This window comes from Bemisia tabaci, chromosome 10, assembly GCF_918797505.1.
Source record: "Bemisia tabaci chromosome 10, PGI_BMITA_v3".
In the NCBI taxonomy this organism is placed as follows: Eukaryota; Metazoa; Arthropoda; class Insecta; order Hemiptera; family Aleyrodidae; genus Bemisia; species Bemisia tabaci.
Genome location: NC_092802.1, coordinates 36,814,933 through 36,829,417, shown reverse-complemented (window position 1 = coordinate 36,829,417; position 14,485 = coordinate 36,814,933). Strand labels below are relative to the sequence as shown.

At 39.6% G+C, this 14,485-nt stretch overlaps 1 protein-coding gene and 1 long non-coding RNA gene across 6 annotated transcripts in view; one reads left to right on the top strand and one right to left on the bottom strand.

Annotated features, from left to right (window-relative positions):
• Positions 1 to 445: 445 nt before the first annotated feature.
• On the bottom strand, positions 446 to 6,831 carry LOC109044651 (uncharacterized). Its single transcript, XR_002010307.2, has 2 exons — positions 6,470 to 6,831; positions 446 to 910 (listed from the first exon to the last, which is right to left on the bottom strand). It is a non-coding gene; the product is annotated as an uncharacterized lncRNA (long non-coding RNA).
• Positions 6,828 to 14,485, top strand: part of LOC109030082 (uncharacterized) — a 47,654-nt gene continuing 39,996 nt past the window's right edge. The window contains exons 1-4 of one of the 5 annotated variants that reach the window (XM_072305020.1): positions 6,828 to 6,946; positions 8,771 to 8,875; positions 10,134 to 10,423; positions 12,354 to 13,049. In XM_072305020.1, coding sequence (XP_072161121.1) covers positions 6,917 to 6,946; positions 8,771 to 8,875; positions 10,134 to 10,423; positions 12,354 to 12,423 — 495 coding nt within the window. In that variant the 5' untranslated portion in view covers positions 6,828 to 6,916 and the 3' untranslated portion in view covers positions 12,424 to 13,049. Of the gene's footprint in view, positions 7,051 to 8,770; positions 8,876 to 10,133; positions 10,424 to 12,353; positions 13,050 to 13,643; positions 13,978 to 14,485 lie in introns of those variants that run through there. The other 4 variants (XM_072305021.1, XM_019040890.2, XM_072305018.1 and 1 more) reach the window with 4 other exon arrangements.

The following is a 14,485-nucleotide window of genomic DNA, read 5'->3' as shown; positions in this document are numbered from 1 at the left end:
AAATTTAACCGGGCAATTTAATTTTTTACGAGGGAACGTCTGTGTGGATTTCTTTGACAATTTTAATGAATTTGCTACGTGCTATGGAGAAAATCCCCTGAAATTTGCACGAAAATCTGCACAACCATTCTCATGTAAAAAATTAAATTAAAAGCATGTACCCGTGCAACTTGTATCCGAAATTTTTCCTTTTTTCCATCGAGGATCAGATGAGAAATAAGTGAAACTTTCAGTTCGAGGTGCTCAACATTCTCCTGGCAAAAATGGAATTTTCGGAGGGAAATCTGGCAACAGTGGAGAGAAGTTACAAGCTTTCGTGAAAGGAACGACGAATTATGAAACCCTGTACTGGACAACGGACGTTTTCGCATACGTCGATTCAGTTGTAGTTACTTAAGTATTATAAAAGTTGTAAAAGTAAAACAGTAAAAAGTAAAAGTAAAAGTTTAAGTTGTAAAAAATTTAATTTTGACTCTAATTCTAATTTTTGGTATTTTCTTGGCTTTGTTTCCCCGCGAAATGGTGTGGACCCAGCACCATTTCTCCACCTTGTTACTTAAGTATCTTTTACCGATTTTTGTCCGCATCGTCCGTGAGGCTGCCGCACTGTGCGCCGGTCGGTTTGGTTGGCCGTCGGAGATAATCCCGAGATCCAGCCACCACAATCACTCACTCCAAGCTCGGGCGTAAGAACCTCGCAACTGCCTCGGAATCCGCGGGTAGATACGCGGTTCCTGCTCAACTCGGTGCAATGGCACTTGATACGAACCGAATGCACCCGATCCTTCATTTCCAGGTAGGAATTCCGGGCATTCAACCCTCCCCTCCCTCCTTCCATCCATTCCATGTGTCACCGTTTGTCTAGGGGTGAAATCAGTGGCGTGGCGTGCTTTGCGATATATCGATTGATCTGCCGTTTAAACGTAAGGGAAAGGATCGTTAAAGAGAGTGCTCACTATGTTGTAGCATACCCTGGTAAAAATTGGCAGTAGAATCTGTGTTCCAAAATACCATAGACCTACAGCCGGCTGTAAGATTTCCAATAGCTTCTATAGCCGGCTACACAATTTCTTATAGCCTTTTATAGCCATGGCGATTTAACAACAGCCAAGCGATAAAGTGTATGCTAAACGTATAGGACTTAGTGAGTTTTTGGACTACTGCTCTCTTTTTGGGCCGTAGTATCTTGATTTATTTTGCGAGGAAAGCTCCGTACTTTTGATGGATGCCTGCCATTCCTAGAGCGCCTTCAGTTTCGAATGATACTGTGCAATACCTCTGGTGTGAAATAGTTGCTTCCAGCGCCGTGGCAGGCGGGCAGCCAGCGCAAAACGCGCGTTGGCGCCTACAAACCTAACAGGGATACTTCACGCGTTGCACAATGCGTAGAGTATCCCTGTTAGGTTTGTAGGCGCCAGTGCGTCACCGCTCCGCTTTGCGCTAGGCTCTAATATTTAATCTGGCGGAGTCAGCGTCATTCAACTCATGATTTTGAAATGTTTGCACATCCTGTATGGATTATTCTCATTTTAATTGCTGAAAAAAAAATGTATTGAAGGAAAATATAATGTGTGTTTTGTGAAAAGGTGGCTCCGTATCAAACTTAATGATTTCCAAAGCACACGAATTTCTACACAATTTCTTATAGCCTTTTATAATCGATGGCAAAAAAGCAACAGCCAGGCAATAAAGTGTAAAGCCCGGCGATAGGAACTATCGTCCGGCTGCATACTTTTTTATCGCTTCGTATAGCCCGGCCGTATGATTTTCTCCGCATTCTACAGCCAGCTATATGATTTTCTGTAGCCTTCTTTAGCCGGCTATGAGAATTCCTATGGTATTTTGAAACGCAGCTCTAATCGCCAATTTTTGCCAGGGTACTGCATAATTGGATTGCATTTTGCAAAAAGGAATTAGAAGGAATTCAATGATGCTAAGATTGTGAATTTCCATCCTTTGCAATAAAATTACTGAAATCATGAAAGAATATGAAATTTACATGGTAATTTTTGTCTTAAATTTACAGGTTTTAGCGAGAAACTGTCAATGGATCATCAGGTTTTTCTTCCAAGACAAAAGAAGTTGCACAATCTTTGCAACATTGCAAAGCTCCTCCAGACCCCCTCGCCCCCCTCCCCTCCAAATTTCGTTATTTTTTTACCCTAAAATCGGAACTGGTCACAGAATCGTGCTTCGACGCTTGATTTAGATAAGCTAAAAATAAAAACTTCTGTCCACGCTGCAACGTTCTAAGTTCAATATTAACCGAGATATCGCCCTTTGCAATGTCACACTGAAAAAAAATTCTCGGCGTTTTTACCAAGGTCCGTTGGTACCTTTACCATCTCACTTTTTTTACCAGTTATTGGTAATTTTACCAAGACAGACTGATAAGCTTACCTAAAAACCGGTATTTTTGCTGTTTTTTTTTCAGGTAAGAATACCACTTTTATTGGTTATCAATTCCCGGTAACTTTGCCATTTTATCTCGGTAATTCTACCACAGTCGATATAAAAGATTGGCGTTTTTACCAAGGTCCAGTAAAATTACCGAGAAAGTTCAATAATTTTACCGAGATTTCTCGGTAAAATTACCAATTCCATAAATGGTAATTTTACCAAGAAAAAACTGGGATCAAATAGAACCCTGAATTCTCGGTAATTTTACCCTTTTCTTAGTAAATAATAAATAATATAATAAATTATAAATAAATAATAGTAATAGTAAATACACCAAGATTTTTTTTTCAGTGCAGGTTTTAACGTCATCCATCGCGGCAGTGACACCCTTGGTCTCTTCCTCTTTATAGTTTGATCAGTGATGCAGAGGGCGAAACGCGAAACTTTAACGACATTAAAAATAAACTGTAGTGAAGTGACTGACCGGACCGCCTAATCTCTTCGCGTCGAGTGCGTTACCTCGTAATAAGCTCCTCGAAGCGCGAATCCGTCTGTTCCTTAGGTTTGTTTACGTAAATGAGCGATATCTCGGTTGATATTGAACGCAGAAAGTTGCAGTTTGGACAGATGTTTTTATTTTTGGCTAATATATAAGGATCAAGCATCAAAACACGCTTCTGTGACCAGCGCAACTAGCCCATTGAAAGTTGGTACAGAAACAAAGTTAGGAATCATCCTTTCAACCAAACCCAAAAATTTATCGTGTGCTCAAATTCCGTCGTAAAATAAACCGATTGTGAGTTAAAAAGCGACGTTGTCACATGGCGCATGGTGCTTTAATGTTCAGGCGAGTCCTCGAAATGAACGTAATGTTTGGGCGTTGATCATCAACCTGAGAAGTATGTATTTTTATTGTAACGTGAAAAAATCTCCAATTATACTTTACCCTTTAAAATGAAAATTACGACTCAGATGTCTCCTTAATATTTTCTGTGAATATTTTTGAAACAGTGAAATTTACATTCACAAAAAAAGTGGAAGAATAGAAAAAAAACCTATTAGTTAGGTATTTGTTTGCAGATAAATCGTTAGAAGAAACAGTAGTGTATTTCCTTTGGAAAATACACTAAAAATGAAGGGTGCTCTTCACGAGGTCTCAGATCTGGGTCCGACATCATGGGAGATTGCAATAGTGTGTTTTCCTCGGAAAATACATTAAATAGAGAAAGACTTATGAGCAGAGACTTCTAATGTCTCAATCTAAGAAATGCATTTTTTTACTTCAGCTATTGGTATGTTGTGTTTTGACTCGGACTAAAACGGCAGGGCGGCACCTCGACAGTCGACACCTGACCTCGCATTATTTATCACGCCTGCAGTGATGCGACTATTCGCGCTTATTGGATATAAGTGTTGCATGCAACGAAATTGAAGGCGTTCTGGTTTCCACGCGCTCAGGCTCAACGGCATCACCGTCCAGACAGAAACGATGTATTAGAGAGACTCCGCACTGTCTTCTTTACCTACCTATGGTGTAAAAGTTACTCAAGGAAGCCAATTCTCTGATTTACTTATTGGTGACTCATCGTGCTGGATCAACTAAAGATTCTATACAAGTTTTAAGTATGAATAAACTCTATTCTTGATCGGAATGATCAAGAGCAGGTTCTAAACGCGAATTGCAGAAATGCGTATCCCGTGATTAAATGTCATTTTTCAATCATACAATGTTTGTTCTGGCCATATGAGATCAAACTTAAGCTTGTCGGATAAGAAACTGTAAGCGTGAAACTCTTTTTTCAGTCTTTAAATGATTCAAATCCGCCAGCAACAGGTTTGAAACACTGATTGCAAAAATGCGTATTTTGTGATGAAGTGTCGATTTTTAGGGCCAAAAATGAGAATCTTGGCATTCCTGCCTTATTTTCTAACAGTCCAAGAAATTATTCAAAATGCTAATGGAGTCTAGAAAAACATCTTATTCTTGCTATCCTCAAGAATGGACCACTAGACAAGGTACTAATTCAAGCATTCTGATACATGTTTCTTAACCAGAATTTCACGTAGAGCACGATTTGCGCAACGAAAACTAATGAAACAAACTCCAAACGAAAATATTAACGTTTTTATGTCACATTGGTTACGAGGGATTTGAACTGCCCGCTCACAAGAAACTCAAAGCTCTACGTGAGTCAAATCGCGCACTACAACGGTTTCAACAAGCTTCTCAATCGAGTAATGTTCATTTCCCATCATGTGTTGTTCAAACTATAAGCAATTTGCTACAGCTGAACCAAAGCTTCAAGATTGAGGTTGCCAGATTTTTATATCGCAGAGACTGTCATGATAACGTTTAGCGCGCGATGTGAATCACGCAGAGCATTGAGTTTTCATGAGCGGGTGGTTTGAATTCACGCATCAATAATCATTAAATATCTTAGTTAGGAGTTGATTTCGGTAATTTTCGTTATGCGCGTCGTATTTTACGTGAAATTTTGGTTAAGAATCATGTATCAGAATGCTGAAATTCGTACCTTGTCTAGTGGTCCATTATTAGCCTTTTACTAACAATGAAGAGGAATGTAGACAGTTTTTTTTACCCCCCGGAAAATCGTGTTTTCCGAGGTACGCACTTCTGCACTTCCACCGTCGAATTGTCTTTTGTATTTACATGTGGACGGATCAACTTTGGGTCCTAATTGGCAAGTGGACCAAAACTCCCCTGCCGAAAAAACGCGTGGACGTAAATTACTAGAAAAAACAGGTGCACGGACGGAAAACTGGCGCCTACAAACCTAACAGGGATACTTCACGCATTGCGCAAAACGTACGCTGGCGCCTACAAACCTAACAGGGATACCTCACGCATTGCGCAATGCGTGAAGTATCCCTGTTGGGCGCTTCTGGGTACCAGATGCGCCCTTTCCAACCGTTCGACTCCCCCGATGTAACATGTACTATACTACATGCCCTTTTGCCTTATGGGTAATGACGCCATTCTGGTACACCCGGGAAAATTGGATTTTTTTCTGCATCTGGTATTCGTAAAAGTTTTCGTGAAATGTTTTGCTTTTAAGCATAACAATCTCGCACGGGCGTATTACCTGGTTAAACTATTTTGGGGCTTCGTTATGCTTAAATGCCTCATATTCGAGGTTGTAGTTTCAGATTGATTCGAAAAAATCAAGAACAGTCACGTGATCTCTTCATTTTAGTGACGTATTACTGTGCTATTTTGTGATTGGTTCATTTTCTCGGCGCAGCATCGTCAAGCGTCAGCTGTTTGCGGCTCTGGGTTGAAGGTTTAAGGTTATGTCAGAGAGAATAGAAAGTTAGAGGCCCGACTCGATGCTAGGTAACTGAAACAGATGCGCTCGCAGCGCGCTCGCTGGCAACGTACGCAACTACTATTTTCTATTGTTTTCCAGAGACTAGCGGCGGGTATGTTGCTGCCGGACCACCTTCACGTAGGCAATTTGTTATACATCATCCGTCCGCAATACTCTCGCTTGGCCGTATGAAAACGTTCCTCGCATGCGCAGTGTTAAAGAAGCGCCCTCCGACGCTTTGGCGTTGGAACTGCTTGTTAGGTTTGTAGGCGCCTATGCGCGTGCCACGCTGGTTACCCGCCGCGCTGCGGAGTGCCACGGCGCTCCAAGCAACTATTTTGCGAGCTTTCCTCGCAAAATAAATCAAGATACTACGGCATTAAAAGAGAGCGGTACTCCAAAAAACTCACTAAGTCCTAGGATCCGTATTTAATGCCGTTTAGCATAACTTTTGAATTTCAATAGAAAAAAAAGTGACGCGATTTAATCAAGAATAAAATCGCTGAATGAAAGCGGGTTTCTCGTTGATGTAAGTGAATTTTCTTTTTACATAAGCACAATCTCTTCTTTAACCAAGCATTATTTTCTTTATTGATTCAATCACTCCTCTGGAAAATCTCCTCTGCGGTAAATTTGAGCATATTTCTGTTTGAATCAAGTCACTTCCTCTTCTAGTAAAGTTAAAAAATCATGATAAACGTTATTGAATATGAAAATGAAGGAAAATCTTAGACTCTTACCTTTCTTAAATGGACCGCGTTTAGCAGAAATGAACCAAGCCACATCGGCTGTTGCCAAATTTAACTGGCTATTTATTTTTTTACAAGAGAACGTTCGTGTAGATTCCTTTGGAAATTTTAAGAGATCTGCTTCGTATAGGCAAAAAATTCACTGAAATTTGCACAAATATACTCGCAATGCTTTTCCATGGCGCTTAGGTCCGTTTGACAGAACGCGCTATCCGGGATTCTAAATTCCTCAAAAGGAACTCAAATCGGCGCATAGTTCCGTTTGATTGGAAATACGTCCAATTTTTAATCTCGGTTTCAATTATCGGATCGATCGGCTTTTCTTCCTTTTTCCCCCTCTACCCCCTCCCCCCACCGCGTTTACATGACTCCTTCTTCTTTATCGATGATTAGATTATCTTTTTGTTGCGCTCAGTACTCATTTAGTGATAATTAACAATGTGTGCCCTTAGAGGGCACGGTTGTGTGGTAAGAAATTCAATATAAATCATAACCCATATTCTCTCTTCACATTTTTCATTTTCATCATGACTCCATTTAGAATTTTATTTCTTGCATTTCTCGTTTCTGAGGTAAGCGCAACTAATGACAAAAATTTAGTTTTTCACCCTTCGTTTCGGAAACAATGTGCGAGCCATATATTTCGTCATGCAGGTAGATGCTTTTACAGATGAGCGAGAGGCATGTATTGTTGTATTGCTTACATTTAGCAACAATCAGAACTATTGAATAACTATTCAACTTCATAATAATTACATTCATAATAATACTGTGGATATGACTTTATTCACACGGTTTTATAGCGTTACAATGCGTATGTACATATTTATAGAACTCTGTTACCACGGAGACAATTCGATGGTGAAACTGCAAAAATGCGTATATCGGTTGCGGTGTTTGAAAATCTCCGCTCCTATTTTATTTTTTAAAAGGAAACCGAACCAACATCGTAGCTTGAAATTTTCACAGAATATTCTTCACATAGAGAAGAAAAATATCCGAAGTGCTCAATAAATGATGTTAAGTGGTTTTCCATATGAAAAATAAAGTATGACAGGAAGTCTGCAACGCCGCACACCGATATACGCATATCTGCAGTTTCACCATCGATATCTGGTTGAAGCTTAATTAGCTTTAACATCATGAGTTGTTTATTAAACAAGTAATCCAGTTCAATAATTGTTCTCTCCAGAGTAAAGTATATCAAAAGCGCAGTTCTTCTTTGAAATTTTAGTTCCTCCTCCAAAGTTTTTATTTTAACTTACATCAATGTGTGACCGCTGAAGGAAAAAGGGACTTTCGACTACATTGAGGTATTGATATCAGAACCGGTAGGTGTGTCCCATAGGCATTTAAAAATATTTTAAATCTGGCGAGAGGAGTGAAGTATCACACGAAACTGAAGGCGTTTTCGACTGGTGACAATGGTGACTCGACTTGGTCTAAAGCTTGAAGTTCAAAGACGTGGTTTCGAGGAGGATTGGTTTATGATTCCAACAAAGGCGTGGCGTGAATTGCGGTATATCGATTGTTATGCCATTTAAACCTATGGTAAAGAATCGATTATTAAGGTGTTCGCTGCGAACACCCTGTTTATCGATCCTTTTCCATAGGTTTAAATGGCATAACAATCGATATATCGCAAAACACGCCACGCCACTGGATTCCAATTCTTTATTATGCTCAGTGTACGAAGATTTGAAGTCATAAGAAAATGTATCTCCTCCTTTAATACCGCAGACTTGAATAAAACCACGAAATTTTCGGGAGTTTTTGAAGTGAAAGTAGGACATTTCTCTAACCGGTATAACACAGATCATAGTAAAATGCAAGGTTACAGCGAGATAGGAATTCCAGTTTTACAAAGTTGCAACTTTTCCCCTAATTTTAACGTCATAATCTCAATCACACCGTTTTAAATTTCAGTTTTAAAGTGATTAACGAGTTTTTCTGAATTCAGAACAATAATTTGTTTATTTTTGACTGAAACAAAATTATATTTTCTTCCGGCAGTAATGCGGATGCTGTAAAATTACCATTGACTTGTGAAATAAAGTTATAGGAATTTGCAAAGTTTTTAGCGTACCGCACATCCTAAAATTCACAGAGCTTCGTTTGCCATTGGACGGTCTCAAATCGTCGCCCCCCGTGCATAAGGGCGTAATTACACTTCTAGATGGACCCTGCTGTCCATATAATTTAATGCTTTCACGGGCTCATCTGTATGTGTAGTTACGCGCCTTTGTCAGCCAAGGAACGAAATATTTATTAATCATTTTCTTCTTTTTTCAGACACATGGATTCCTATTACAACAGCCAGAATCAGACAGCTATGCGTTTAGGATCGATAGAGGACCTACTTCGGATTTAAATAAAACATATAATTTAAAACTGCAGGTGAAATAACTTCAAGATCTACGACAAATTTTGCGATTTCAAGTACATAATACGTACAACGTACGTACATAATATCTCTCGAATGAAACGCTGGAGTAGCTATATAAGGATACTGTCGTGGTAAAGAAGAACGCCGTAAGAGGATTCGAGAGTTGCCAAGTTTCCTCGGATAAAATGGATAAAATAATTTTTTCAGGAAAATTATGAATATTTTGCCTTGAAATTTTCAGAGACTTTAGATCAAATTACAAACAAAATTATCTGTGACATTGGCAGAAAAAATTTCCTGAAAATTAGTGATTTGCCAGAGGAAACTTGGCAACGCCTGAAGGCTCATACGGTGTTTTTCCTTAGCTCGGCAGAGTAGGGCCATGTCTGAATATGGAGTTCTTAGGGTCAAAAGGGCAGCCAGCCTTCTAACACAAAAAATGTCACTGCAAGCCTTCAGATTCCAATATCACACCAAGATGGCGAAGAATATGCATAAACAAGCGTTCTTCCACAATAATTAGTAAGTTTATGTTAAAAGTAAACATAAGTGCATAGAGACGTAAAGACGGAGCATTTTATTCAGTTCATGAGATATGATAGATGCTCCGCAGCCCGTGACAAGATACATACAATAAAAACAATTTAAATAGCGGGTAATAAGGCTTTAGTTCACACACAAGACCAAAACGTTTCGGCGGAATTTTCAGCCATCCTCAGTTGGATGAATAAAATAAAAATGGTTTCAATCTTATCCAATTGAGGATGGCTGCATTTTCAGCCGAAATGTTTTGGTCTTGTGTGTGAACTTACCCGCTATTTAAATTGTTTTTTATTCATTCAGTTCCCGCCTTATATTTGAATTTCAAACTTGTACCCGTTTCGCCGCCAATCCTCTTGCCAATCGGAGAGTTTGTATGAATTTGCATCATTTTTTCTTCTAGCGTTCCGTCTTTAGGTCTTTGATAGGTACTCCATGAAACATCAGACAAGGTGCGAATTTAAGCTTTACACCGAAAAAAAATAGTTCTGTTCACAGGGCTCCTGCACTTCTTTTGTAACTGTCACAGAAGCTTCCATTATTAGGATAGAGTACTCTGTTCCTACGACCGAAGTTCTGTTCTCATAACAGAAAAATTCTGTAAGTGTAACAAAGAAACTGCAGGAGCCCTGTGAACAGAAGGTTCTGTCGTCAGCAGCATCCATTTTTTTCTGTGTATGGCACATGTTTTCTAAAATTCTCTAAAAACTCTATTGTGATTGGTTCCAGAAAGAGGTCAAGTCCCTCTCGGCGTTCTGCTTCGGTAGGAGGAGCGACGCCTTCTGCACGTATCAATGCAGGAAAGTAGCCCAGATCTCCACGAAGAGGATCTGCGAAGACTCCTGGTTCCTGTCCGAGGCGTACGAGGAGCTGGAACCCTGTGACCACTTCGGGGCGGGTTCCTGTCGCTGGTTCAGGTGTCACTGCCTACCTCTCTCCGAGCCTAACGCAACGGAGGTCACGGAGGCCATGGAGGTCGCGGAGGTTACGCTCGGATTCTGCAAGAAAACACTCCTCAGGTACGGAGATGGTAAATTTCATGAAACTTTTGGAGAATTTTGGGGATGGGTCCAGAATAGAGTACCTGTATACTAGAGTCCCTTTATACCCAGAGTTACGACAACTCACTTTTGGTTGGGCCAGGATTGGGCTGAAAGTGGCCTAAAAAAAAATCCAATTCTGATTGGTTCTCGCTCATGGAGGCCGAAACGAGTGCACCAAGATGGCGGTACCTCGAATGTGAACAAGAATAATGAAAATATTACCTAATTGTGGTTTATCAAGAGTAAATTGTTATTTCCATAGGTCCAAAATGAAAATAGATTAAGAAATTATTCACAAACCAATCTCATTTTCTTTTTAATTGATCACTTTGTTGATGTTGTTGTTTTTGTGTGACAGACATCGCAGGATTCCTGATCCTTATCCCTCAATATCGTTCGTTTGGGTGCACTCGTTTCGGCTTCCATGGCCAGCCAAGGACGGCTGCCAGTCAGCTGATAATCGAATTGTCATAACTCTGGGTATAAAGGGACTCTACTGTATACTGCCGTGCTTAGGAAAAACTCCGTATGAACCTTTAGGCGCTGCCAAATTTCCTACGGTAAATCACGAATTTTCGGAAAGTTTGATAATATTTTTCTTCCAATTTTTCAGAAATTTCGTTATCAATTTAATCTAAAATATCTAAAAATATCAATTTAAAATATGCACGAGTTTCCTCAAAAATACACGTTTTATTCGGGGAAATTCGGCAACTCTAGAATGTTCATACGGCGTTTTTCCTTAGCACGGCAGTATACGGGAGAGTATTACCATCTCAATCGTTTTACTACAGAAAAAGTGTGCCGCTCTCTGATTGGTCGGCTATCATAAAACCTCAAAGTTGGACCAATGTAAACAAACCCCAGCCCCTCCGCTCCTAGTTCGGCCCAATGTAAACAAAATGGCGGGCAAGTTCTACAAAGTTCTAGACGTGATTTTGGGTGTGATGGAAATTTTTGTTTATCCTACTCCTGAATTTAATTCGGATCCAACTTTGATGAATATTTTTGCCGAGAATTAAGCTTTGAGTGTGATTATCATTCATTTCTCAGCCGATAATCCGTGTTCCTCTGGGTCGGGTTTGTTTATATTGGTCCAATTTTGGATCTGCATGATAGCCTGAAACTGATGAGCCAATCAGAGAGCGGCACAGAGATGACAATACTTTCTCGTTTACAGGTACTCTAGTCCAGAAGATCAAAACACGCCTGAAAACAGTGATAATCGATTTTGAAATTTTTCACACCCCCCCCCCTTTCTCACTCTCTCTTCACACCACCCACTCTTCTAACAGCTGAGTTTTCGACATACTTATGCACCCTTATGGGATTACATTTTGCAATTCAAAACTACGATGGGTCAGTTGTGCTGTTCACAGACTCAAGTTTTGATGCTTGATTCTCGTAGACTAACTAGAAATAATAAGATCCGTCCAAAAACCAACTCTATACGTTCAGTATCAGGCGAGGTATCGCGCTTAAAAACTTCTGTTCATGACGTCATCCACCACGGTGGTGATATCCTTGGTTTCCCCCACCTTGCTTTCATCAGTCAGTGATACTAACATTTCATAGATTACATGGAGTCGTCATATAATGAAGTGAGCTGGGGTCATGTCCTCGTCGGCAGTTTCCCTTTTCGGAGCATTCGACCCTCTTCAGCACCAAAAAATGGCCCTTTCCGGCTCGCGCATCTGCGACCTCCTAGCTCCTTTTGGCGCAGGCCGATGGGGAAAACGACCCTTTTTGGCTCACGTTCAAAATTTTAATTTTCTTAAAAGTTTGTAAAAAGCTCACTAATCTTTATTTCAGTTTCACAATTTTCTTCAATTTAACAAACTAAAAAATTTATTCAATTCAACTGTCGCCTTACACTGCATATTTTTTCTCATTTTTTGTTTTTAAGCGCTCAGCCGATAGGCAGGCACTTCTTGTTTCCGTTTTGCCACTGGAGTTTTTCTATACTGCCGTGCTAAGGAAGAACGCCATATGAATCATCAGGCGTTGCCAAATTTCTTTTAAGAAAACACGAATTCTGGATACAATTTGTAAATATTTTTCTTCCAATTTTCCATATAATTTCGTTCGCAATTTTACCTATAAAGCTCCTAAAAATTTCAAAGAGAAATATACGTAGCTTTCCTCAAAAATAAACATTTTATAGAAGGAAATTTGGCAACTCTCGAATGCTCATACGGCGTTTTTCCTTAGCACGGCAGTATAGTAGAGCACTCAAACGATTGAATAGCTCACCAACTCATCAAAACATGGCCGACGAGAGAATTTTCTTTTTATTAGCTAATAATACCCTCTTTAACGTTATTAAATATGAATTACCGGATGAAATAAACAACATTCCCAAAATTTTCTTTGCTGGAAAGTTCATAGTTATTTTATTATTATGTCTGAAAGTCCGGATATTGAGTTCTATTTCATCGTGGCTTTCATTCCGATAAGCCAAGTGCCATAACTCGCTGGACAGAGTATAGCAAATTTCAAATTTTTTGAAATGTTACTTTCCATCTCTGTTCAGGTATTTCAAACTCAACGAAAAGCTCGGAACGCTAGGGTTTCAAAAGGATTGATCGATCGCCCCCCCCCCCCCCTCAAAAAAAGTCGCGGGAAAATACCCTTCCCAAGTTGCAGTGATCGCGATAAATAGCGATTTTATCGGTTGGTTATCGCGATTATATGGGTGGCAATATATCGAGGTATTATCGCATTAAAAATTGCGATATATGGCGATTAAATAGCTATACATCGCAATTTTTGGTTCGATAAAATCGTGATCAGTGTTCGTCGATAAAATTGAGATTGAATCGCCATTATAGCGATTTTTATTTCGAAAATATCGCGATGAAGTGTCGAGCGGTTGAAAACGCGGTTTTATCGCGATAAGGTCGAGGGAAATCACTCAGATGTTGCCGATCCTGGCGATTTTATCGCCGATAAAATCGCAATATATAGCGATTTTTCCGTTGAGAAATGCTACTTGGTTGATGGACTCGGATATATATTCCCCTGACGAATGGGAGATGAAGATGCACGAGAGATCGGAGGACGCGCGGAGAGAAGGAGAGGGCAGAATAAAAAGGAGAAGGAGAAGTGAAAAGGAGAAGTTAATCCTTTTAATCGGTAGGAGGTAAACACCAAATATTATTTTAAAACCATTGAGGTGAGAAGTTTTTGAGTGCAGATCAAATGCGGCCACTGATATGTAAAAATGTGGAGGACGAAGAGGACAAGAGAATTCGTCAATTTTCATGGACCCAAGTCGCTTTTCCCATGGACGGTCACATCAGTGGCTATTCCACCAAGTTGGCAACACTGTTGATACTCTTTTAAAGCCATTGAATACATCGATTCTAGATGAGACAACCTACCTCGCCTGTGCAGTTGTATTTTAAACTATTTTTAGCTGCTGAGCGAACATTTATCTTAAAATTTTAAGCAAATAATCATGAAAAATACAGAATTTGTAAAATTTTAATTTTTAAATAAATGAGAAGCATTTGAAGAGGAAGGAAGAAGTTTGTGGATTTGATGAGTTATTTTCCTTATGATATTGAAAACTTGAGAGCTCATCGCCTCAAATTTACAAACTTTTGCATAGGCAAACAGTCAAATTAACTTCGACTGTATGCCTAGGCATTTGATAAAATCCCTGATTTGACTGATTGCCTGCGACAAAATGCATTGTATCAGGCGAAGCTTGAAACGGCCAAGTGGTGGGAAACTTGTCATTTTCTCATTCTAATTTGTAAATTTTGAGTAAAAAGTTATTGTGCGAGAAAAAAAAAACTTAAAAAATTACTATTGAAACGGCCGAAAAAGCAGTTCACTACGTACACGTGCCGACAGAAAAAAACAACAAAATGCTGCTGTTCTCCTACAATGAAAAGTACTGCATTTTGCAATTTGCACCTGTAAATTCCGGCCCGGTTTAAAAACAACGTGTGTACCATTACTTTCCCTATGCACATAAGTGTTTTTTCAGATGAGCCAGAATTTATAGGTCCCAATTGCAAAATGCAGTCC